This window comes from Balaenoptera borealis (assembly GCF_965194805.1).
Source record: "Balaenoptera borealis genome assembly, chromosome: 10".
In the NCBI taxonomy this organism is placed as follows: Eukaryota; Metazoa; Chordata; class Mammalia; order Artiodactyla; family Balaenopteridae; genus Balaenoptera; species Balaenoptera borealis.
Genome location: NC_138874.1, coordinates 83,393,111 through 83,420,171, shown reverse-complemented (window position 1 = coordinate 83,420,171; position 27,061 = coordinate 83,393,111). Strand labels below are relative to the sequence as shown.

At 36.5% G+C, this 27,061-nt stretch overlaps 1 protein-coding gene across 3 annotated transcripts in view; it reads right to left on the bottom strand.

Annotated features, from left to right (window-relative positions):
- The window catches only part of HECTD2 (HECT domain E3 ubiquitin protein ligase 2), an 86,758-nt gene that overhangs the window by 52,648 nt on the left and 7,049 nt on the right, over positions 1 to 27,061 (bottom strand). For all 3 annotated transcript variants that reach the window (XM_082339437.1, XM_082339439.1, XM_082339438.1), the window contains exon 2: positions 20,514 to 20,643. In XM_082339437.1, the coding sequence (XP_082195563.1) occupies positions 20,514 to 20,643 (130 nt within the window). The remainder of the gene's footprint in view (positions 1 to 20,513; positions 20,644 to 27,061) is intronic.

Below are 27,061 nucleotides of genomic sequence, written 5' to 3'. Positions count from 1 at the left end.
TCTTCAGATTCAATGCAATTCAATAAAAATCCCAGCAATATTTTGGAACTTGCTGATTCTAAAAGTCATAGAACTGATTCTAAAAGTCATATGGAAGACCAAGTGCACAAGAATAGCTAAAGCATTTCTAAAGAAACACGAGTAAGAAGTGGGGACCTTGCTCTACCAGATATCAAAAATTTTGAGCTTATAGTAACTAAGGAAGTGTTTTATTGACACAGGATTAGATAAGTTGACCAGTGGACTAGAGAACCTAGAATCATATCCATCCACACATGAAAGTTCAATATATGAAATATACGGCAGATCACTGGAAGAAAGAAAGGATTTGAAAATATGGTTAACCACATGGGGAAAAAATGAAGTTGGATTCCTATCTCATACCTTAAAAACTAGGAATAGGAAAATCCTTCTGACTTGGGGACAGAGAAAAGTTTCTTTAAGAGAAACTAAAAAGTGCAACTATAAAAAAACAGACATTTTTGACTATGTTAAAATTAAAAACTTCTGATCATCAAAGATATCTTGAATTAAAAATATAAGTCACAAGTTGGAGGGAAAATCTGAAACACATACAACAAAGGATGAGCACTAAGAATAGAGAGATATTTCCTAAAAATCATTGAGAAAAAGAGAAATAATCCAATAGAATAATGTGCAGAAGAATCAAACAGGCATTCTAGAGAAAGAAACACATATACCATACACACAACAAAAGACGTTCAGTCTCATTAGTGATTAAGAAAATGCAAATAAAGAACATGAGACACAATCTTATATCCACTCAACTGGCAAGAATTAAAAAGTATGATAGTGTTAGAGAGGATGTAGATTAATTTGATATTTCACGTATTGCTGGTAGGAGTATTAACTTCCACAAACACTTTAAAAAACTGAAAAGCAGTTTGGCATTATCTTATAAAGATAACCATTTCCAGCAATTCACTCCTAAACAAATGTCCAAGAGAAATTTTGCATAAGTATATCAGAAGACATATACAAGAATATTCACAAAAGTATTGTTTCAGGAAAAAAAATTCTGAAAATAATCCAATTATCCATTACTCAGAGAATTGAATACATTGTGGTATATTTAGACAACACTGTATTTACACAGCATTCAGTGGAAATAAACTATGACACTGTAATATGTTATATTATACTATATTATACTATTTCATATCTCTATTATTAAAATAAAGCAACCAATAGAGCTCTGCATGGACCAAGGTCAGTGTCATGAACCAGAATTGTGATTAATCAAATTCTGTACATCTGAGGATCAAAAAACTGTTTTTCCCTAAACTTCTAGAGTTACCATACTTAATTTTATAATTAAACTTTTTAAATTTTGAGATAACTGTAGAATCCCATGTAGTTGTAAGAAATAATACAGAGATATCCCATGTACCCCTGACACAGACAGTCAGATATAGAACATTTCATCACCGTGTTGCCCTCATGGTGCCCTTTACAGCCACACCTACTTCCCCCTGCCTCCACCTTGCTTAATCCCTGGCAACCACTAATCTGTTCTTTCATTTCTATAATGTTGTCATTTCAAAAGTGCTATATAAACAGAATCATATATATGTAACCTTTTGGGATTGGCTTTCTTTTACTCAGCATAATTCTCCAGAGATTCATCCAGGTTGTTGCATGTATGAACAGTTTATTCCTTTTCATTGCTGAGCAGTAATCCATGGCATGGGTGTACTACAGCTTATTTAACCATTCACCCATTGAAGGACATCTGTTTGGAGTTACTATGAATAAAGCTGCTATAAACATTCATGTATAGGTTCTTGGGTGAACTTTCATTTCTCTGAGATAAATGCCCAGGAGGGCAATTGCTCGGTTAAATGGTCATTGCATGTTTAGTTTTTTAAGAAGAGCTGGAGGAATCATGTTCCCTGACTTCAGACTATACTACAAAGTTACAGTAATAACAGTATGGTACTGGCACAAAAACAGACACATAGATCAATGGAACAGGATAGAGAGCCCAGAAATAAACCCACACACTTATGGTCAATTAATCTACAACAAAGGAGGTAAGAATATACAATGGAGAAAAGACAGTCTCTTCACTAAGTGGTGCTGGGAAAACTGGGAAAGCTAAATGTAGAAGAATGAAATTGGAACATTCTCTAACACCATATACAAAAATAAACTCAAAATGGATTAAAGACCTAAGTATAAGACTGGATACTGTAAAACTCCTAGAGGAGAACATAGGCAGAACACTCTCTGACATAAATCACAGCAATATTTCTTTGGGTCAGTCTCCTAGAGTAATGGAAATAAAACCAAAAATAAACAAATGGGACCTAAAAGCTTAAACACTTTTGCACAGCAAAGGAAACCATAATATGAAAAGACAATCTATGAAATGGGAGAAAATATTTGCAAGCAATGCGACTGACAAGGGATTAATTTCCAAAATATACAAACAGCTCACACAGTTTAATATCAAAAAAACAAACAACCCAATCAAAAAATGGGCAGAAGACCTAAATAGACATTTCTCCAAAGAAGCCACACAGATGGACAACAGACACATGAAAAGATGCTCAGTATCACTAATTACTAGAGAAATGCAAATTAAAATCACAATGAGGTATCACCTCACACCACTCAGAATGGCCATCACCAAAAAGTCAGATTTTACAATTTTTTCCTTTTATGAATTGTGCTTTTGGTGTCAAGACTAAGAACTCTTTTCTAGCCCTAGATCCTGAAGATTGTCTCCTATTGTTTTGGTTTTTTTCCCTAGGTGTTTTATAGTTTTACATTTAAGTCAGTTATCCATTTTCAGTTAATATTTGTATAAGGTGTGAGATCTGGGTCGATATTTATACATGTCCAATTACTCCAGTACCAATTGTTGAAAAGGCTATCTTTCTTCTATTGAATTGTTTTTGCTCCTTTGTCAAATTGTAACTGGGCATATTTACATGGGTCTATTTCTGGGCTCTCTATTCTATTCCACTGATCCCTGTATTTATCCCTCCACTAATACCTCACAGTCTTGATTACTTGTAGCTATATAGTAAACCTTGAAATCAGGTAGACTGATTTCTCCCACTTTATTCTTTTTCAAAATTGTTTTTGTTTTTCTAGTTCCTCTGCCCTTCCACATAAATTTGAGAATAATCTTGTCTATAGCTGCTAAAAAAAAAAAAAGAAAAGAAAAGGTTTACAGGATTTTGATACAAAGTATGTTAAATTTGTATATCAATTTGGGAAGAATTGGCATCTTTACTACATCGAGTTTTCCCATCCCTGAACACAGTATGTCTCTCCACTTACTTAAGTCTTTTAAAATTTCTTTCATTAGCAATGTGTAATTCTTAGCATATAAGTCTTGTAATGCTTGCTAGATTTATACTTAAGTATTTTATTTTTTAATGTGATTATAAATGATATATATTTTAAATTTCACTGTACATGTATTTATTGTTAACATAAACACAATTGGTTTTTGTATGTTATATCCTTCAACTTACTAAACTCATCTATTAGTCCTAGGAGTTTTGTTGATTTCTTGGGATTTTTTTAATGTAGATAATCATGTCATCTGCAAATAGGGACAGTTTTATTTCTTACTTTCTGATCTGGATGTCTCTTCTTTTTCTTGCCTTATTTTGCTGACTAGAACTTCCAATGCTATGTTGAATAAGGGTGGTGAGAACAGACATTTTTTTGCATTGTTCCCAATCTTAAGAGGAGAAAGCATTTAGTCTTTCACCATTAAGTAAAATGTTAGCTGTACATTTTTTATAGATGCTCTTTACCAAGTTAAGGAAGATCTCCTCTATTCCTATTTTTTGAGAATTTCTTGTGTTTTTTTTTTGTTTGTTTTATGTTTTTTTTTTTTTTTACCATGAATGGGTGTTGAATTTTGTCAAATGCTTTTGATATAATCACGTGATTTGTATTATTAGACTGTTAATATAGTAAATTACATTGATTGATTTTCAAATATGGAAACAGTTTGCATTTCTGGAATAAACTCCACTTGATCATGGTGTATAATTGTTTTTATATATTGCTGAATTCTATTTGCTAATATTTTGTTAAAGATTGGTCTATAATTTTTTTTTTTTTTTACTATGTTTGTTTGGTTTTGGTGTTGGAGTAACATTAGTTTCATAAAATGAAATGGGAAGTGTTCTCTCCTTATCTACTTTGGGAAGAGATTGGATAAAATTGGTGTTAATTCTTTTCTGAACATTTGGTAGATTCTCCAGTAAAACTGTCTGGACCTGGATTTCTTTTTTAAGAGTTTTAAAATTATGAATTCAATTTCTTTAATATTTATGGGCTATTCAAACTATATACTTCATACTGGATGAGTTGTGGTAGTTTGTATTTTTTTGAGGAATTGGTCAATTTCATGTAGGTTGTCAAATTTATGCAGAGTTGTTTGTGGCATCCCCCGCCCACCCATTTTACTGCCTGTAGGGTCTGTTGTGAAATCCCATTTCATTTGTGATATTGATGAGCTATGTCTTCTTTTTGTCAATTTTATGACAGAGGTTTGTCAATTTTATTCATTTGTTAAAAAAAACCCCAGCTCTTTGTTTCACTGATTTTTCTCTTTTGTCTTTGCTACTGATTTTTTGTTCTTATCTTTATATTTCCTCCCTTCTGTTTGCTTTGGGTTTATTTTGATCTTCTTTTTCTAGGTTCTTAAAGTGGGAGCTTAGATGTTGGTTTTGAAACTTTCCCTTTTACCTAATGCATGCATTGATTGCTATACATTTCCCCTTTCCAAATTGCTTTAGAAGTATTTTGATATGCTGTATTTTAATCTTCATTCAGTTCCATTCATTTTTTAAATTTCCCTAGAGACTTCCTCTTTAACCCATGGGTTATTTAGAAGTATGTTGTTTGGTTTCCAGGTGTTTGGAGATTTTCCTTTTATTTTCTGTTATTGATTTCTAATTTGATGCAACTGTGGTCAGAGAACATATCCTGCATTATTTCAATTTTTAAAAATTATTGAGATTTGTTTTATGGTCCAGGATCTGGTGTTGGTACATGCTCTGTGGGCACTTGAAAGGCATGTGTATTCTACTGTTGTTGGGTGGAACATAAATGTCTACTAGATTTTGTTGGTTGATGATGCTGTTGAGTTCTTCTATATTCTATATCTTTGCTGATTTTTCTGTCTAGGTCTATCAAATCCACAGTTACAGTTAGAGACTTCAACACCCAATTGTGAATTTTTCTGTTTCTCCTTTCATTTCTACCAGTTTTTGCTCTACATATTTTATAACTCTATTGTTTGGTATGTACACATTTATGATTGCTAGATCTTCTTGATGATCATCCTGTTTATCATTACATAATATCCCTCTCTGCCTCCAGTAATTTTCTTTGTTCTAAGTCTACTTTATCTGATATTAATATAGCCATTACTGTATACCTTTTTACATCCTTTCACTTTCAACCTGACTATATTGCTATATTTGAATTGAGTTTCTTGTAGACAGCATATAGTTGGGGCATGTCTTTAACCTACTCTGCCAATCTCTGTCTTTTAATTGATGTATTTAGACCATTTGCATTTAATATAATTATTGATATGTTAGGGCTTAAGTTCTACCATTTAATATTTTTGTTTTCTACTTGGTTGTTCTTATTTTTCCTGCCTCCCTGTGAGTTACTTGAACATTTTTAGAATTCCATTTTGACTTATCTGTAGCGTTACCGAAAGGTTGCTCTAGATGTTACATTATATACACATAACTTATTTTAGTCTACGGTGTCATCATTTTACCAGTTGGAGTAAAGTGTAGAAATTGTACCTGCTTTTACATCTCTTTACATTTCTCTGTTTATAATTATCTTAAGTATTTACTTACATACATTTAGAACCATACCAGTGTTATATAATGTTTGTTTCCATTGTCAACCATAATTTAGAAAATACAAAAGGAAAAGGAAAGTCTAGTTTTTGCTTATCATGTTATTTCTTTTTCTTGATGTTCAAGGTTCCTTCTTTTATTGTTTCTTTTCTGTTTAGGGAACCTCTTAATGCACTCTTTTAGACCATCTACTGGCAACAAATTCTGTTTGTTTTCTTCCATCTGAGAATGTCTTGATATCCTCTCCATTCCTTAAAAACACTTTCACCAGGTGTAGGATTCTGGGCTGGCAGTTCTCCCGGCCACTTCCTTCTGGCCTCCAGGGTTACTGATAAGAAATCTGCTGTTATTTGAAAGGTTTTCCCCTAGCAGTAAAGGTATCCTGTTTCTCTGGCTGCTTTTAAACATTTTGTTGTTGTTGTCTTTAGTTTTCAGAGGTCTAATTATGATATGACTTGATGAGGATTTCTTCGGGTTTAGCCTGTATGGGATTTGCTCAGCTTCTTGAACTTACAGGTTCATGTCTCCTGCCAAATATGGGAAGCTTTCAATTATTTTTTGAGTACTTTTTCAGCCTACCGTCTTCTTCCTCTCCTTCTAAGACTCCAATGACAAGAACGTAATGTCTTTTATATATACTACCAAATGTAAAATAGATAGCTAGTGGGAAGCAGCTGCATAGCACAAGGAGATCAGCTCTGTGGTTTGTGACCACCTAGAGGGGTGGGATAGGGAGGGTGGGAGGGAGACACAAGAGGGAGGAGATATGGGGATATATGTATATGTATAACTGATTCACTTTGTTATAAAGCAGAAACTAACACACCATTGTAAAGCAATTATATTCCAATAAAGATGATAAAAAAAAAAAAGAATGTAATGTCTTTTGTTATAGTCCCACAGGTCTCTGAAACGATCGATTCTCTTTTTCTTTCCAGTCTATTTTCTCTTTATTGTTCAGACTGGGTAATTTCCATTGTTCTATATTACAGCTCTTTAATTCCTGTTTCTTCCATTCTGCTGCTGAGCCTATCCACTAAGCATTTTACTTTGGTTACTGTATTTTGTCAAGTATTAATACTTCCAAACCAATAGAATAGATTAATATTCTATAGATTCTAAATTCTACAATAATGAAATGTAATTCCATTAATTCCATTCTAATGTAATCAGAATATATTTTCTACTAAGCAAACAGAATCATCAATCATCACAGCAGTAACACAGCTATAAGGTCCTCCTTCCTTCCTTATTCACTCTCCCAATCAAGCAGCTAACTTTGGATCTATCACTGACTTCAAATTTTATTAGTGTTAAGAGTATCTTTTTTTTAAATTTAATTTTATTTTTGGCTGCATTGGGTCTTCGTTGCTGTGCGCGGGCTTTCTCTAGTTGCGGCGAGTGGGGGCTACTCTTTTGTTGCAGTGCGCAGGCCTCTCATTACGGTGGCTTCTCTTGTTGCGGAGCATGGGTTCTAGGTGTGCGGGCTTCAGTAGTTGTGCCATGCAGGCTCAGTAGTTGTGGCTCATGGCCTCTAGAGCACAGGCTCAGTAGTTGTGGCGCATGGGCTTAGTTCCTCCGTGGCATGTGGGATCTTCCCGGACCAGGGATCAAACCCATGTTCCCTACATTGGCAGGCGGATTCTTAACCACTGTGCCACCAGGGAAGTTCCAAGAGTATCTTTAAAATAACCTTTCACATTAGAAGATAGTACAGAGATGCCAATTTCTTATACTCAACAGCAACGGTTTTCAAATTTTACTGTTTGTCAGAATCACCTGAAGACCTTGTTGAACTAAAAAAAGACTACTAGGCCCTCTCAAAGTTTGTGATTCAGTAGGTCTGGGGTGGGGCCCAAGAATCTGCATTTCTAACATGCAAGTCTGAGGATCACACTGAGAAATGTTGTTCAGTGGTTTAAGGAGAGAACAATGAAGCTGACAACATAAAACAGAAGATTAAATTTCTTTAATTTAGTTCTGTAACTGAGTTTTAAACCCTTTATTAAATATGGAAATAACTAATTTCCAGCAATTTGTACTTTAAGCACAAATTGGACAGAAGTTCAATTTATTAGTGAGTAAAATTTGGTATCTCTGAAAATTATTTGTTATGGGTTATGTTTGGCAATCATTATTAAAGGGAAAGAATGTTGCAGAAAAGAACCTCTCTCCAACACCAGTCTTTTATTATTATATTTTGAGGCTCCTCTACAGTTTCTCTTCCTCTTCACCAGGCTTACCCTTTCCTAGCCCTTCCTGCACACCTCTCTCAACCTGGCTATAAACACCCACTATTAGAAACAAACAAACTCATTCATATATAAATTAACTTATTCACTCATAGAGCATATATACACATTTTTATACCCACTCATTTTTATTAATACCATACTGAGGTGGAAGAGTGAAATTTTATTTAGTAAGAGAACTGGATTTTGGCAAAGACTGAGAGTGGGGAGATTCTTACATAAGAGAAATCGCAATGCCAAAGCCGAGAGGATTATAGGGTGAGGTTAGAATTAGAGGCCTAGATGGAATTTATTTTTAGTTTGGAAGGTAACTTGGACTGAAGAGTAATGCAGAATGCTAACGTACTACGTTAATAGGACTTGAGTCAGAAAGAAAGGCAGAATCCTTTGCTCACATTAGTGAATGAAAGCCAATCTACAGGATGTGACATTCAGCTATTAAGAAAGGAAGAATAACAGCCCACAGCTGCTCTCACGTCCCCAAATATCAAGGCATTGTTTCCAGAGACAGGCTTTCAGCCTGTTCTCGCAGATGGTTATTAAAATCTAATTCAAAAGAGAAAATCAATAACTGTGGTGATGAAGGATTAATTAAATCTCAAACCGATATTATAAATAGAACAGGCAAATCTTTGTTCTATCATATGCAGCTTTCTCTGCAATACAGAATATCGTAATACGCTGAACAAAGTCAAAATATATTTACCAGTGAACCTGTCATTTAGGTTTCATTCAGCCAATACTTGGGACTACTCTGTGCTAAACTGATAAACGGTAATCATTCTCCCTTTCTTTTAATGTAGTGTTGCCAATTTTAGTTGGTTGCTTAGAAACATTAAGTAAAACACTTAATGCCATGCAAGAAAAATAAGGGTTATGGTGGGGGCTGGTAGTGTATTTTTAAAAATGTGAAGATCATAATATAACGATATATATGGGTGTGAGATTATTAGCCAAATTTTACCAGCTCACTGTTTTCAAGAAGCTAGTGCAGGTTGACTCTGGTTGGAGACGAGTAATATGTAGCTTTCCACAGCTGCACCACCAGGATGAAGACTGACACTGTAAACTGGTCATATGATTAGGAGACTGAAGACAGTTCCTGGTCGGCCATCACAGGTAGCTAGAGCAGCATCAAAGGTAACAAGAGTCTCTATGTAGGTTAGGTGTTCAATAGGAGGAACCTGGGTCTCTCTTCCTTAACCCCCTACTGCTGGAGAGGAAACACTGATATAAAGGTTTGCTGCTGGTGACACACTGTTGCAAAATGCTATACCCTAAGTGTCATCCCAAATAATTTGTAATTAAATAAGTAATAAGTAATGGAGAAAGCACCAGCCTTGGAAGTAAGGCCCTAGGTCCTGTTGCTGGCTAGGATACTAACTTTCATAACCGTGGACAAGTCAATGAAACTCCTTGGGCCTCAGCTGTGACATTATAAAATGAAACAGATGGCCTAAGTCTGTTGTTCCCAAGGCTCCTAAGAAGAACTTCAAGGGCCACCTCAGGGGAATGGTGCTGTGTCGATGTGTCTACTCAGGGAAGCTCAGCTTTTCTCTGCTTAATATACTGATGGTCTGAGAAAAATTGTTTTTCAAAATGTGTTTTGCTCCGAAAATAAAAGTAACAAAAATAGGTTTGAAAACCACTGGTTCAAGAATTTCTAACTTCCATCTCTAAAACTTTTAAGAACAAAATGGACAGGACTTATAAACTGACCAAAAAAGGTAAAAATTCTCTATTATTCAATGTAATATAATGACCTATAATAGAAAAATGGAAGGAGCCTGGAAACTTAACATGAATATGTTCATTTAAACACCTGATTTTAGTTACAACCTCCTGCCCTACAACAGGGTAAAGGAAAAAGTTCTGAAATAAGCCTCAAAAGACCTGGCTTCTCTTTCTGGATCTGCATCTTACAATTCACATAACGTGGTAGTTTTAAAATATGTCCATAAATTCTTTGATATTCCTCCCATCAAAAGATGGAGTCTAATTCTTTTCCCATTGAACCTGGGCCAGCTTCAGTGGTTCTCTGCGGATGAAAAATGTGGCAGAATGCTGTATGACTAGATTACAGAATAAAGCTGAACTTTCTATCATGTATAAAAACAAGTAGCAAAACTGAATCCTAAATTTACATGGAAGTAGGTGCTAGTAAACTATGAAATGTCAAACAAAACTCAACAAGGATCAAACAAAATCAGTATGTTGGCAAATTAACCCTTTAAATCAAAAAACTCAGGTGTAGAAGATATTTTACAACTCATAATTCCCCATTTTCTCAGTCTATAGGTGAGTAAACGAAGGGTCTTGAGGGCTAGGTTTAACGTCTAAGGTCCTAATGACAGCTACTAGTAGTAGTAAACTCAAAGACGCAGTTCTTATTTAGTATCATAATTGACAACCTGCGAGTGCTGGGCAGGTAATAAGCGAGCTACAATTTGAAGGATCCCTCTAGCAGTTCAGTACTCTGTACTGCTTCTGACTACTTCAGTAGTGGCAAGCCGTGGAAACAGGGAGAGACCAGAGTGGATTACTCATAACAGGTGGTGTTTACATCCTTGTCTATAGGATGACTTTTCTGAACATTTGGCAAAAAATAAAATTGAAGGTGGGAGAGAGAAAGGAAGAAAGAAGGGGAAAAAAACCCCACTCTGACTCACAGGACTTTAGCCATCAGAGCCAAATAAAGTGACACATTCATTAGTGTTTGGAGATGTACTTTTTACTAAGTTCAATGGTGTGTGTGTTTGTAAAACTACAATGAAAGCATACATAAAATGTTCTTTTATGGGTCTAGTTATAAAAATATTCGAAAGTCCTTTTTATACAAGGTTATCTCTAATAGAATAGATGCCCTATACTGGACGTATCTTAGAGAATTTATTGTAGCCTTGAGATAGGTTACAGGGTGAACTGGCCAGAAACCCAGAAAAAGTACCTCCCATATATTTCCTCATTCAGTAAATTATTTACTGAGTAAAGACTCTGTGTACCATGGACACTGGATCCTGGAGATACACAGAAATTGCATATGCACTTACTGTTGGACTCAACAATTCCACTTCTAAGAAACCCTACAGATAAACTTGCATAGGAACAAAATGACATATGTACAGAGCCATTCATTGGGGCATTGTTTACAATAGCAAAAGACAAAAAAAACAACTAATTTATTTTCATAGGATCTTAGTAAGCCCAATACAATGGAATATAATTACAAAAAAAGAGTAAGGAAGCTCTTTATGTACTGACATAGAAAGATATCCAGGGTACATTAAGAAAAAAAACAAGGTCCTGGATAATGTGTAGGTAGTTACTTTATTTTAAGATAAAGTGGAAAATCAACATGAATATTTATATTTGCTTTCATTTACATAAAGAAACACAGGAAAGAATACAGAAGACAGCAGGGAAGAGTGTGAAAGTGAGACATCTGAAACACACCTAATTTTATAGTTTTGATTTTTGAAACACAGAAGTGTGCTATCCATTCAAAAAATTAACTTTAATATAAAAAAAAATTAGACTAGGCTTTTCCCTCTCCAAAAAGAAGCTTAAGGAGTTTATAGACTAGTAAAGAGACAGATGAATCAACAAATCAATGCAGCAAGGTACTCTAAGCTCTTGACAGATATATCGCTCCCATAGGCATGGTTAAGAAAAGCTAAGTCCAAGATTACTGACTCTGACCTACAAAAGGATCTTGGAGGTTTAGTCCAAAATCAATTCATTCTCCCAGGAATCCTGGAAATGGGGTCATTTGAGGCCTTGGAGATACTTTTTCTAAGATGGAAATCCTACAACAGTTATTGTGAGTACTTTTCTCTCCCCAGATGGCAAGTCCTGTGCTGGGTTTCTTCTCACAGTTTGTTTCCCTGTCTGCCTCTAAAGCTGCTTTTGGAGAAACTGTGAAAACTCTGTGGTACTTCACCTGCGAATAGATCACAGCATCCCACCACACACAGATCCAGCACCATCTGAGCTGAAGACCACTCTGTTCTCTTGGCTCTTTCAGAGCAGCAAAGAGCATGGAACGCATTTCTCCAGAGTGTGTAAAAACTGCACGGTTCATTACGTCACCTCAGGGCTCTTCTAGAGTAAACTCATAAAACAGACTGAGCTGGGAGAGGAACAGCGCCCCGGAGCACTGTCAGAGTTAACGTCAACTCCTTCTGAATTACCAAGAGCGCAAAGATATTTTAAAAGGTTTGGAGAGGAATTATTTCCTTTCCTTTAGAGATGGTCTGTGCTGTTTAAAGATGTTTTAAATAATCTGACAGGGGCGTAACCACTGTAGAAAGGAAGGTACAAAAGAGTAAGAGAGGATGTAGTGCTTACCACCCCGCACCATTACTTACCATTTACATTGTTTTTCTGAAGATGTATCATCCCCAGCAGCTGTTATAGTAGGTAAAACTCCCACATTTCTCTGATCTTTCAAAGGACAGCCAACTCGAGAGGCATACCTAGTCATGTGATCTACAGGGAGGAAAGGCATCCCTCAGCTGTTAGGTAAACCCACGCTGGGCTTTTGCAGCTTCTCTAATACCACTTGAAGATCAGACGGGGAGACAAGCTGTTAGAGAATACCCAGCACAGGTCCCGCTAGAGGGAGGGAAATTGTAAGAAATGCCAAGAATGAGGCATCTTTGAGGAAACAATCTTATTGGCAAGAGAGGCTTCGCAAAAGATCAAGGAATTATAAACACGCTTACATTTGGAAGACTTTGTCTAACTTCCCACTCAATAAAAGACTTCTTTTGCAGCAGCCTTGACATTATGAACTCCATGCCGAATTCAAGCAGCATCCAGACAGGACAGCTAGGAGAAGTCAGCACTAGGAGTTCCAACATGGTAAAGGAAGTCTGCTAAAAGGCCTATTCCTATAGAGTGACATATATACAAATACTCCAAGTTTAGGGTCGGGCTGAGTGCAGATTCCACGATAATGGAACAGATGAGAGGGAAGCAGACAAGTGGCGGGAGCCCAAGTAGGTGGACCACGTTCTGAGTCAATACGTGCACCCAGGGAGGAGACAGGCAGGGGTGGGCAACACGCTGGTGAGCTGGGCTCAGAGATCAAGATAGCAGCAGTGTAGAAAGAATGGAGTATAGCCTCAGTGGGAATCAAAAGCTAAGGAATTTGAACAAACAGCCCAAACGAAGAAGGTTACGGCGATGCATCCTTTCCTTGTGACTCCCTGTCATTCTCCTTAGCAGACAATTCAGTGTTCATAAGGTTTCTAACCCTCTGCTGTAGGCTGAGCTGTGTCAGCCAGAAAGATATGTTGAAGTCCTAAACCCCCAGGACCTGTTAATGTGACTTTATTTGGAAATAAGGTCTTTGTAGTTGTAACTGAATTAAGATGAGGTCATACTGGATTGGGATGGGCCCTAATCCAGGGACTGGCATCCTTACAAGAAGAGAGAAATTTGGGCACAGAAAGACATACAGGAGAGAAGGCCATGTAAAGATAGAGGCAGAGATTGCAGTGAGGCATCTACAAGCCAAGGGACACCAAGAATTGCTGGCAACCAGCAGAAGCTAGGAGAGAGGCATGGAACAGATTCTCCCTCAGAAGCTTCGAAAGGAACCAACCCGGCCAACACCTGGATTTTAGACTTATAGCCTCCAGAACCAGGAGAGAACAAATTTCTATTGTTTTAAGCCACCAAGTTTGTGGTGTTTTGTTGCAGAAGCCCTAGGAAACTAACACATTCTCCAAGGAGATGACTAAACTCATGGCAAGAAAAACTTCCATTTCCTTCTCCTACTTGCTCTCTTCCCTCAAGTCCATAGTCTGAGCAAGAAGTGCCCTTCTTTCCTTGCTGGAGCCAACACCTCAACCCCTATGCCTGTCTTCATCCTGGATCCTATTCTTATACCACTTCTCTATTCTCTCTGTTCATTTTATTATTTTATGTTCCTAGTGCAACTTTAACCTCTCCCTGTGTCAGATCTTTTCGCTTGACCACGCTACCCTGCAAGATTCCACTGTTCTAGTTTCTGCTTTATAACACACCATTGTAAAGCAATTATACTCCAATAAAGATGTTAAAAAAAATTTTATCTGACTTGGCTTTAAAAAAAAAAAAAAAAAAGATTCCACTGTTCTTTCTTTCTTCCTTCCAGTTCAAGCTACTCTAAAGGCTGTCTACACTGGCCCTAGATTCTTACCAGATTAGTGGTAACACCATTTATCAGCTCACAGCTCTTTAAGTCAGAGGTCTTGGTGGGTGTGGCTGGGTTTTCTACTTGGGGGTCTCTCAAGGTGGAAGCTGGGCTGGACTCTGGGGAAGAATCCTCCTCCGAGGTCCTCAGGTTGCTGGCGGAACTCACTGTTTGCAGTTGAGACTGAGGTCCCGTCTCCTCGCTGACTGTCAGCCAGGGCTGCTCTCAGCTTCCAGGGACCCTCACAGGTTGCCACGGGCTGCCCCCAGGCCCTTTGGCAGTATCCCAGCCTACTGTTTCAGGGCTGGCAGCAGGATCCCTTGTGTCCAATCCCCTTAGTGCTTCCAGTGCCTCTGCCTTTGCCTTCTGCAACCAGTGGGAGAAAGCTCTCTGCTTGTAAAGGCCTCACGTTACAAGGTTTTGCCTACCTGGATAATCTCCCTATTTTAAGGTCAACCAATTAGTAGCCTTAATTAGATCTACCCCTTAAGTTTTTACAATTGGAATTCTCCTCATCCCATCCTACTGAAACTGTTCTCAAAGTCACCAATAAACACATTAACCAACAAATCCTTGGCTCTGCCTCCGGGCTTACTCATCTTGTCCTCTCTTATCAATGGCATTATTGACTAAATCCTCTTCTTTAAATTTTCTTTTCCCTTGAATTTCCAAGTCATAGCACAACCTGGGTCTCTTAGTTCCTTCAGGGCTCATTTCCTTTTCTTTTTACCAACTCTCCTTCTTTTAAACTACCTTTGACTCTCTTTTCCTTTTTCTGTCTCTGCCATTCATTAGCTACATAAATTCATGCAGGGCAAGCACTTAACAACTCTCTGTGGCTTAAGTTTCCTTACCCTTGGACTAGGAAAATAATTCCGATCTCAGGCTGCTGTAGGGACTACTGGAGTCTATATGTGTACAGTGCTTGGAACTGTGCCCGACACACAGTGGGCACTATATGAAGTCGCTGGTGTGGCTGCTGTTGTTACTGCTCTGGTGCGTCCACTCGCACAGCTCTTTCCAGTCCCGAGTTCCCTCTTGTTTCACCCTATGCGATAAATACTTGCTAAGATCCCCTGATGAACAAGGGGACTGTCCTAGGCTCTGCAGGGGTTACAAAGGTATTTATTCCCTCTTGAAACATACAGTCTAGGAGATTAAAGTACACAAATGATACTACACAAGGTTGAGAGACTAAAAGAGGTGAGAAAAAAAACCCTAAATTGTAAGAAGGGAAGAATTACATCTGGTTAGGGAGAATCAGTAAAGGTTTAGTAAAAAGGTAGCTTTGAAGAACAGACAGGATCTGACAGGAAGAGAAGAGGGGAGAAAGTGTTCCAGGCAGTGGGAAAACACTGCAAAAACTCTGTGGTAAAAAGGTGTGAGGCATCCCGGAGAATAGTTGAAATGTAAGTATGTAGGAGAAAGACAGGAGATAAAGTTGAAAAGCTGTCATATTACGAATATCCTTGCGTGTCAAGGTGAAAAATTTTTATTTAATTTTGGAAGCTAGGGAGTATGGAGATGATGTAATTAGAGTTGTGTGATTAATGTGATATGATTAATCAGGCAAGAGAAACAAGTCAATCAGGAGTTTCCTCTGTCTCTCAGAACAAGAGTTCTGTTGTCAGAAAATGTGGGATTGAATTGTGCTTCTGTCACTTAGCAGCATGACTGTGGCCAAGTCACTTACCCCGTCTGAGCCCCAATTTTCTTATGGGTGTGAGAAGCAGAATTTTAAGATGGCTGGACGATTCTCAGCCTCCTGGTGTTCCATCCTGATCACCTTATATAACATGACAAAAGGGGTTGTGCAGATCTAATTAAGGCTACTAACTGGTTGACCTTAAAATAGGGAGATTATCCAGGTAGGCAAAACCTTGTAACGTGAGGCCTTTATAAGTAGAGAGCTTTCTCCCACTGGTTGCAGAAGGCAAAGGCAGAGGCATTGGAAGCACTAAGGGGATTGGACACAAGGGATCCTGCTGCCAGCCCTGAAACAGTAGGCTGGGATACCGCCAAAGGGCCTGGGGGCAGCCCGTGGCAACCTGTGAGGGTCCCTGGAAGCTGAGAGCAGCCCTGGCTGACAGTCAGCGAGGAGACGGGATCTCAGTCTCAACTGCAAACAGTGAGTTCCGCCAGCAACCTGAGGACCTCGGAGGAGGATTCTTCCCCAGAGTCCAGCCCAGCTTCCACCTTGAGAGACCCCCAAGTAGAAAACCCAGCCACACCCACCAAGACCTCTGACTTAAAGAGCTGTGAGCTAATAAATGGTGTTGTTTTTAAGACATTAGGTTTGTGATAATTCGTTAAGCAGCAACAGAAAACTAAACGGCAACGATTCTAATACCTATTCTATTTTATGTGATTGCTCAAAGAAAATTACATGAAAGGCTTCCCTAAATTGTAAATATTATACAAATAAAGGTTACAGTTAGTATCTAGTTAATGTCTAAAATAGAAATCATCTCTCTCAACTCCTCTCCCCCATCAAATAGGCTCATTTTATTTATTTATGGTATAATGGTATCACAATTATAAGTTTGTTTTGTTGTGGGTTGCAGGACTGTGACATACGGGCACTGGTGCCTCCTTAGAGTAAGACTGAGGTAATGAAATATGCTTGTATGTGTGTATGTAAATAAAAGAAGAAAGACCCCGAATAGCCAAAGCAATCTTGAGGGAAAAAACAGACCTGGAGGAATCAGACTCCCTGACTTCAGACTATACTACAAAGCTACAGTAATCAAGACAATATGGTACTGGCACAAAAACAGAAATGTAGATCAATGGAACAGGACAGAAAGCCCACAGATAAACCTACACACCTATGGTCGACTAATCTATGACAAAGGAGGCAAGGATATACAATGGAGAAAAGACAGTCTCTTCAATAAGTGGCGCTGGAAAACTGGACAGCTACATGTAAAAGAATGAAATTAGGACGCTCCCTAACACCGTACACAAAAATAAACTCAAAATGGATTAAAGACCTAAATGCAAGGCCAGACACTATAAAACTCTTAGAGGAAAACATAGGCAGAACATTCCATGACATAAATCACAGCAAGATCATTTTTGACCCACCTCCTAGAGTAATGGAAATAAAAACAAAAATAAACAAATGGGATCTAAAGAAACTTCAAAGCTTTTGCACAGCAAAGGAAACTATAAACAAGATGAAAAGACAACCCTTAGAATGGGAGAAAATATTTGCAAATGAATCAATGGACAAAGTACTAATCTCCAAAATATACAAACAGCTCATGCAGCTCAGTATTAAAAAAACCAACAACCCAGTCAAAAAATGGGCAGAAGACCTAAATAGACATTTCTCCAAAGAAGACATACAGATGGCCAAGAGGTACATGAAAAGATGCTCAACATCACTAATTATTAGAGAAATGCAAATCAAAACTACAATGAGGTATCACCTCACACAGGTTAGAATGGGCATCATCAGAAAATCTATGAACAACAAATGCTGGAGAGGGTGTGGAGAAAAGGGAACCCTCTTGCACTGTTGGTGGGAATGTAAATTGATAGAGCCATTATGGAGAACAGTATGAGGTTCCTTAAAAACGAAAAATAGAATTACCATATGACCCAGCAATCCCACTACTGGGCATATACCCAGAGAAAACCATAATTCAAAAAGACACATGCACTCCAATGTTCACTGCAGCACTATTTACAACAGCCAGGTCATGGAAGCAACCTAAATGACCATTGACAGACGAATGGATAAAGAAGATGTGGTACATATATACAATGGAATATTACTCAGCCATTAAAAGAAACGAAACTGGGTCATTTGTAGAGACGTGGATGGACCTAGAGACTGTCATACAGAGTGAATTAAGTCCGAAAGAGAAAAACAAATATCGTACATTAATACATATGTGTGGAATCTAGAAAAACGGTACAGATGAACTGGTTTGCAAGGCAGAAATAGAGACACAGATGTAGAGAACAAACGTATGGACACCAAGGGGGGAAAGTGGGGCAGGGGTGGGGGTGGTGGTGGTGGTGGGATGACTTGGGAGATCGGGGTTGACATATATACACTAATATGTATAAAACAGATAACTAATAAGAACCTGCTGTATAAAAAAATAAAATAAAATCTAAAAAAAAGAAAAATAAATAAAAGAAGAAAGAAATTACCAAAGGCAAAGGTTGATAAATGAGACAATATACATACTAACTTGCAAGAGTGTAGAATAGGTCTAGCAATTCTTTGGAGTGTCAACAGAAAATACGTGCAAGAATAATTTATGCCACATGCAGCTTATGGACACAGCAATTTACCAGGAACAAGGTCCTTAAACATTCTGAGGTTTGTTTTTTTTTTTGTCCAGGTGTGAGGGACATTTAAACCTTTGCAGATTTGTTTTGTTTCATTACAGGGCAAGGGGCACTTAAAATTATGCAAGTAGTATATGTTCCCTGTGATAAAACACTATAGAGTTGTATAAAGAAATAGAGCATATTAATAATATCCAACCAATCCTACTTTCCTGAGGAAACCATTAACAGGCTGGTGGGCATCCTTCCATACTTCTTTATTCTGCTGAAAGAAGTATAAAAGGTTTCCCCACACTTAAAAAAATTGGAGTCATATGCTGCCTATTACTGTGTAACTTGCATTTTTCATTTTACAATGTATTATAAGTATTTCTCCTAGAAAATTTATATACTTATCACATTTCTCTTAATAAAAGCATGGTATTTACAATATGGTTTACCATAATTTAGTCAACCAATTCATTTAGATTGTTTCAAATACCACTATTATAAACAATGTACATTCTTTCCATAGGTCTTTCAACATACGTTATTTCCTTAGAATAAATTCCTAGAAAGGTAACACTGGGTCAGCGAGTATATGAACATTTAAAAAAATTAATGTATGTCAAATAATTTGCTCTCCAGAAAAGTTGTATCAATTTCCAAGCCCTCTACTCATAAAAGTGCCGATTTTCACACTCCCTAGACAACCCCACAGATACACATGCCTTCATTCTCTGCCACTGAGTAGGGAAATGTTAACTCCTTGTTTTAATCTGTACTTCCTTTAATACTAGTGAGACTGAGCATCCTTTCACGTGTATTAATTATTCATATTTCCTTTTTTGATTGGTCTGTTCATACCCTTTGTCTTTTTTTCCTAATGAAATGTTCATTTTACTGATTTATTAATGATCTCTGATTCAAGGATTTGTTTTCACTGACTATGACATCTTACGTTAACTTTGTTTATGACCTTCTAAAATTCCTATAGAAGTTTTAAATTTTCTTATGTCTTCAAACTTTTCAATTTTTTTTGTTTTATGGCTGTTCACATTGTTATCACTCCAAGAATTTTATTATAAAAACAATTTCCTGTGTTTTCTTCTGGTACTTTTGTAGTTTTTAAAAATCTAAAGTTACCATTTTCAAAAAGTTGGCTAGTTGGCCTAATTCCATCTTTTGAATAATTTAATATCATTTATATACAATATGTTTTACTGATCCATCTCCATGTATTTGGCTATCTTGGTGGTAGTCCTATCATTGGTACAGCTTTATGATATATAGTAATAAGAAGGAATGGGTTCCCTCATTATTTTTTCTTGCATCCTCTCATTTATTCTTATAAATCAAATAGAGCATCATTTTCTTAAGTTTCCCCCCAAAAAACTGTTGAAAAATTCATTAAATGTTAGAGAGTAAATTGGTGTATCTGACATCTCTATGATATTTAAGTTTTTCCATTCAAACCACCTTTTAGTCTTTTGATAAAGTTTCATAGTTTTTCTTCGTATAGGTTTTGCTCACTTTCTCCTTGGTTTATTTCTAAATATTTCATATATTTTCCATCAACTCTTCTGATTGATTACTGCTCAAATAAAGGAAATCTACTGAATTTTTGTATGTTTATATTGTGTCAGGCTCCCTAACCAAACTTTCTTATTCATGAGCTTTGTATGTCATTCTCTTACTCTAGGTAACAATTACTTAAAAATAATGATTTTGCTCCTTTCTGTAAATATTTATAGCTTATTTTTTATTGTATTAACTAACTAGACCTAGTAGAACAACACTGAATAATTAAAATCTACTTTTTAATAGTTCAATAATATACTTGCGCCAAGATACACATACTACATATACTTTAAATAATTGTAACTACATTAATTTTTAAAATTAAAAATTTTTTACCATTCTTGATGTTAGGGAAAACAAGATGTGTAGGTGAACTTCTGTTTTCAGTGGCTTCTTTCTTCTGGTTAACAGTTGAAATAAAACTGCTGAAAGTAGAAATCTGGCCTTTGGATCCCCTGTCCAAACCCTAAAAACAGAAAAGTTAACATTGCAGCATAATTCCTAGTCACTCTATTTAAATTATTTTACTGCAAAAATGTTTAAATAAACATTTAAAATAGAGATTTTAATCTGATGATAGATGCACGATAGATAGATGGATAAAACCTGTATATATTATTGCCTTACCTTTTCCAGGACCAAATTGTTTTAAGTATAAAAGGAAAACAGTCATGCCATCTAACTGCTTACAGGCTGATAAAGTTTGGAAATGGGGATAATAACAGTACCTTCCTCACAGGGTTACTGTGAGGTTTAACTGAGATAATGCGTGTAAAACAATGAGCAGAGTTCCTTGTCCACAGTACATGTTCCATTCATGTTAACTGCTATTTTAACTTGGTATTTAGGTAACACTGTTTTTGTGACCTCCACAAATATTTTTTCAGTGGTTAACATGCATATGATACTTCGCAGGTTGATTCATTAAAGGTTTTCTTTTCTTGATGCAACTTCAAAAGCTCAGGTCAAAAGATAAACTTTTTAGAGTTCATTTATTTCTCTAAACACGAGATTGGACTTTGGGTGTAAGGGGACTTAAGAAAAATATGGCTAGGCACTTAAGTTGCTCAGATAACAGAGCAATCTTCCTATAGCATAGAATCTATCCATTAACACACTTTCCACAAAATAATAACTATAAAATTCATAATATATAATTAATCTGCACTTTATAATTATAAATAAAATCACATTAATACTCAGCTATAAAGCTACTTCAGGGCTTATTCTCAGCTCTCGGCCCTTTCCAACTTATACTATATTCCAGCTTCCAGATGCTTAATTGAATATAGTAGTTAACTTCTTCCCTAACATTCACTTCTTTACACTAAAGGTACGTAATTTCTTTGCTTTCAGAGTAGAGAGTTTTTCATTTCCTCCTTCCTCATTACCCAGACTGATTTCCACTTAGCTTTTTAGAATCAACTCAGATGCCATGTTGCAAAAACATTTACACTCACCAAATATTCACTCTCCCACATCGCCCACTCTCTTACAGCTAAATGGAGCCATCTGATTAATTCTAATAGGCCAGAAGCGGAAGTGATGTCTGCCATTTGTGGACCAGAAAGTACTAATGCATTTAAGGCTGGTGGGCCAATCTCCAGTTCCTCTCTCTTTTCTTCCACTGTAATAATCCCAGAGGCTACAAGCTGAGATGCTAGAGCATTCGTTGGCTTGGGTCCCCGAATCACTATGTGGAGCAGAGACACTGCTGACCAACATTAGATTATACCATCAGCAATAAATGCGCCTTTACAATTTTCAAACACTGAAACTTGGGACTACCTTGTAAATGCAGCCTAACCCATTCTATCATAACTTCTCTGCAAAGCTTTTTCTGGTGGTCATCATTTCCACAAAACTCAATCACTCTTATGTATACTTGTGATTTACTTAAATTATTCCACTGAAATTATAATTGGTCTCATACTGGTCCTTCATGCTGGACTAGAAATTCCTTATTCATCACAGAGCTTGACGTCCAGGGAATCCTGTGCATAGATCCTACACTTCAGAGTAAATTTACTGTTTTTCTTTTTAAGAGATTAGTATAGAAAAATAACCCAGAAAAAAAATTCAGATACTATACACACAGAATTTAAAAGTTTCTGGACTTAAGAGACTTTTAGAAATTAGTTATTTAACTCCTTTATTTCATAGATGAGGAAAATGGATTGAGACTCACCTAAAGTCATTCAGCTAACAAAGCAACAGAGATGTGAGGGGCACTAAATGAGAACTTGAGGAATGCTTCCATAAGGAAAGTACATATGCGATTTTGTGTGTGTGTGACATCTTTGGCTGCTCAAAGAATTTGGGTTTTTTTGTTTGTTTGTTTGTTTGCTTTATTTGTTTTTGCTTGCTTCTTGGCTAGATTTAGGCTCAGTGAAGTCTGAATCAATATTTCTGTGTTAGGATTAGGCTACATGATCCAGCCTAAAAAAAGTTAAACATATTGCCCAACTGAAATAAAGTCATCTTCTAACAGATGTAGGATATGAATCTGAAGTTTCAGAATCACAGACAACGTCATCTAAGGTCTTGTACAGAACATATGACACGCTGAGTGTTCCACAAATGGTTACTCCTATGATAATAACACACTAAAACAAGTCATGTATTGAGTACTAGGTATATGCCTACTATTATATTAGGTGCTTTAATACAACATTCCTATGAGTTGCATATTTACACTTCATTTTACAAATGAGGAAACTGAAGTATCATGCCGAAGTTCACAGAGCTGGGACGTGGGAATTCAAACTCTAGTCTGAATAACCTTAATGTCTGTATTCTTAAACCACTATAGCTCAGAGTTTCTCACTACAGTAGCTATCACTTATTAAGGATTTATCATGCGATAGGAAGTATGTTACATATATCAGCCTGTTTTCACAACTCTTGTGGTTGATGTTATCTTCTCTACTTTTATAGATATATGCTGAATGAAATACAATAGCTTTAGGAGCAACTCACCTAACCAGAGGAAATTAACATAAGCAGAAAAACTAACTGTACTTTAGGAAAATCTTTGATATTCTAGCAATCTGGGAAAGACTCAATATTTTATTTTATTTTTCTCCCCCTTCCTCTACCCCTACTTAACAAAAGGAGATCTCAAAGAACATTGTTTTGTTCACTTGTGGACTCTTCAAATAATTTTTAAAAAACCCCACAAGTAACTGATTCAACCAATAAAGCCATTTAACAACTATCAGTTCTAATCCCTAACAGATTTATAATGTAGATTCCCAAGGAGGACAGAGAAAATTGGAGAAAGAGATTAATAAAATAGTGATATGCAATACTTTTCTACAAAAGTCTTTGTAAATTACATAATTTGCATAATCTTGGTAAATTAAAAGAATATGCTCAAGTTCACAGAACTAGCTAATTAGAAAAATAAAATTAAAATAACCTATACATTTGAAAAAGTATATCATTCCTTGCTATAACTGCCCCCTGCAGTGGAAGCCGTGGAGTCCTAACCAATGCATGCCAGTGAAGTCCCTAAACCAATCTTTGATAAAAGAATAATTGCTGGCTCTGTTCCATCATGAAGTACTTTTTCAAGTCATAATATCTCACTATATTAGAGTCTCTGAAGTAAAATTTTTTTAACTGTTTACAAAATTCATTATTTTGTAATGTTTACAAAATTCATTATTCACAACATATTTTAAACTACTAGCTTTGCAAACAGCTGGAAATGCTAGCATTTTAAATCATATCAAGTACAAATTAATGTTGCATTCTAGCTATTAGATAAGTGAGACTGGCAGAAGTTTTATTTACTATAGAGACAACACACACAAATGCATAGGTAGATGGATTCTACATAGAGCTCTTTGGTTTAGTTGGCTGTGCAAAGTTGTCATAGGGGATCCAGTCACCAGGATATGTTAAATTATGTCCAGTATCTCCTATTTGAGAAGAGATGTACATAATGTTATTTCAGAAAATGTTCCATACAATAAATGATGGGTATTCTAAAATGTCCAACAACGCTTGGCTAGTTGGAAAATTCACTTATGTAGAATATCTGTCATCAGTAATACCAAATAAAAAGCATTAATTATAATAATACAAAGGAAATGCTACACACAATAGCATAGTGGTTCTCAAACTTTCTAGTTTCAGGGCCTCTCTGCATTTTAAAAAATTATTGTTATGTATGTACAATTCCTTTTAAAATAGCAATAAACCCATTTATGGACAACTATTTTCCCAAACAAAAATCAGTGAGAAGAGTGGCATGGTTTACATTTTGCAAATCTATTTTTATATCTGTTTCTGCATTCAATCTGTTGCAATATCATGTGTCACACAGAAAACTACACCATACACTCGAGAAAATGAGAGAGAACAAGACAACACAAATAACATCCCAGTATCGTTACAAAGGTAGTTTTGACCTCATGGACATCTAAAAGGATGTTGAGGACCACATGTTGAGGACTGCTGCAGTAGGAATAAACAGTAATTAGAACGAAGAATGAATCTAAGAAATCTTGGGAGAACAAGAAGACAACATTTAAATCTGCACTAATATAACCATTTGCTACTGAGCACTTGAAATGTGCTAGTAAGTGTAAAATACACAGTGTTCAAAGACTTAGTACGAAGAAGAGAGAAAATATCTCATTAAGCGTCTATATTGATTAAGTGTTGAAATGGTAAGTTTCTTGATATACTGTATTAAATAAAGTACATTATTAAAATTTATTTTACGTCTTTATTTTTATTCTTTTTAATGTGGCTATTAGAAAACTTTAAATTACGTATGTGGTTCACATTCTATTTCTACTGGACAGAGCTGATATAGATGAAAGCATACTTTCCTAAACTGGATCCAATCCAACATACAATCTTAGTAATTAGGACAGAATTATTATTCTGATTCATCATTTCCCTGCATCATTCTGGAAGAAAAGATTTGCTGGACAGGTAGCAAATTTAAATACGGTATAAAATATAGATGAAGAATCAAAGATATCTGAAGTAATAAAAACTGAGTTTCTTGCTTTGGTCATTTCAGATATGTATACAGGGACAATGGCAATCTGTACACTTTGGTCACCCCTCAATGAAATTTATTTTTCAAACCCAAAGATGAATAGTTCGGCAATACATTAAGTGCTCTTAATATACAGCAGGGATCCTTCAGTCTCAGTGAGTCCAGGGAATACCTATGATGCATAGAAAAACTACAAAAGACTTGAGTGGCTTCCTGAGATACTGAGCAAGTGTTACTATGTCAAAAGATTGGTGAACAAATGTACATTTATATATTTTAAGTTAAAATAAAAAGCACTGAATATACTTTGCTTTACCAACTTTTAAAATAAACTGACCTAAACTACCAGTTAGGGCCACACCAGATGAGAGGCCTTAACTGTATTTAGAGTCTACAAAGGAGACTATTTTAGGCCCTGTTCCTGGGTAAAGATATTTTGTTCTTCTTTTTTGTATGTTTTTTCACAGTTCCTTATTAGGATACTAGGTTATAAAATCAGTGCTCTATATCCTTCTACTAAGATGTGAAAAGTTGGCTACTTTCAAGGTGTGAAGAATCTCCCTCCCCAACTAAATAGCACCAGCCCAAGTGAAATTGCTTTCTTTAAGTGATATAAACCACATCTTTCAAAGGAGACTAGGAAGGATGTGGATTCTGAAACAAAATTTTAACACTCAAAAAAAAATCACAATGCTATTGACCTTATAGATAACTGAAAACTAACTCTACTTAATACAAAAGAAATGTTAGTCCTGATGCTCAGAAATTTCAGTGTTTGCTTATCAGAAAGGCAAAGTGGCTTGGGAGATTTTATTCACTTAGTTGACAAGATGGGAAAAAAAGAAATTGCATCAGCAGATTACCATTATAGGATAAAATACTACTTTTAAAATGTGTGATTTGAGGTAGTCACAATTCTCAACCAATTTACTGTTCTTTAATAAAAACGTCTGGATCAAAACCAAGTTAAGGGCTTCCCTGGTGGCGCAGTGGTTGAGAATCTGCCTGCCAATGCAGGGGACACGTGTTCCAGCCCTGATCTGGGAAGATCCCACAGGCCGCGGAGCAACTAGGCCCATGAGCCACAATTACTGAGTCTGCGCGTCTGGAGCCTGTGCTCCGCAACAAGAGAGGCCGCGATAGTGAGAGGCCCGCGCACCGCGATGAAGAGGGGCCCCCACTTGCCGCAACTAGAGAAAGCCCTCGCACAGAAACGAAGACCCAACACAGCCATAAATAAATAAATAAATAAAAATTAAAAAAACAAAAACAAAAACCAAGTTAATTCGAAACACAGCTTTCTTTAATGACTAGGTTCAAACTTCACAATGACTTTTGAATTAAGCTGAATTAGTAAAATATTAATAATTTCTATTTTTAAAAGGCACAGACATTTATTATAATTATTCCCTGCAAAATGTTTTTTGACTGCTTACTAAACTGTCACCAAGTTATAAATATCAACTTAAGAACAACTAGTTATTCATATAAGGCTTAGCAGTCTAACATTTTTAGAGTGCAAGAAGGGATCCTTATCACAGGAGAAAAAGTAGAAAAATCCAAACTTTCCAGAGCTTTCTCAGCTCCACCTACTTCTTCACTCATCTTCTGTTGATCTTTCGCTACTCTCTCTTCCTCAATTCAAGTAAATATAAGCAAGTTAATTTCCAAACACTATGCCAAAATAAGCTGCTACACTGGAACAGTGAGCAGTACCCCTTTCTGAAGCCATTACTTTCCCCTTTCAGAAAAATTCTTGTGTACCATACCCCAGCCCTGAAGAGTTCAGAGAGTGCGTGACATCCCTTAATTCAGAGAGTGCTCGTGTGTGTGTGGGGGGGAGGGGGGTGGTGCAGGAAGAGGA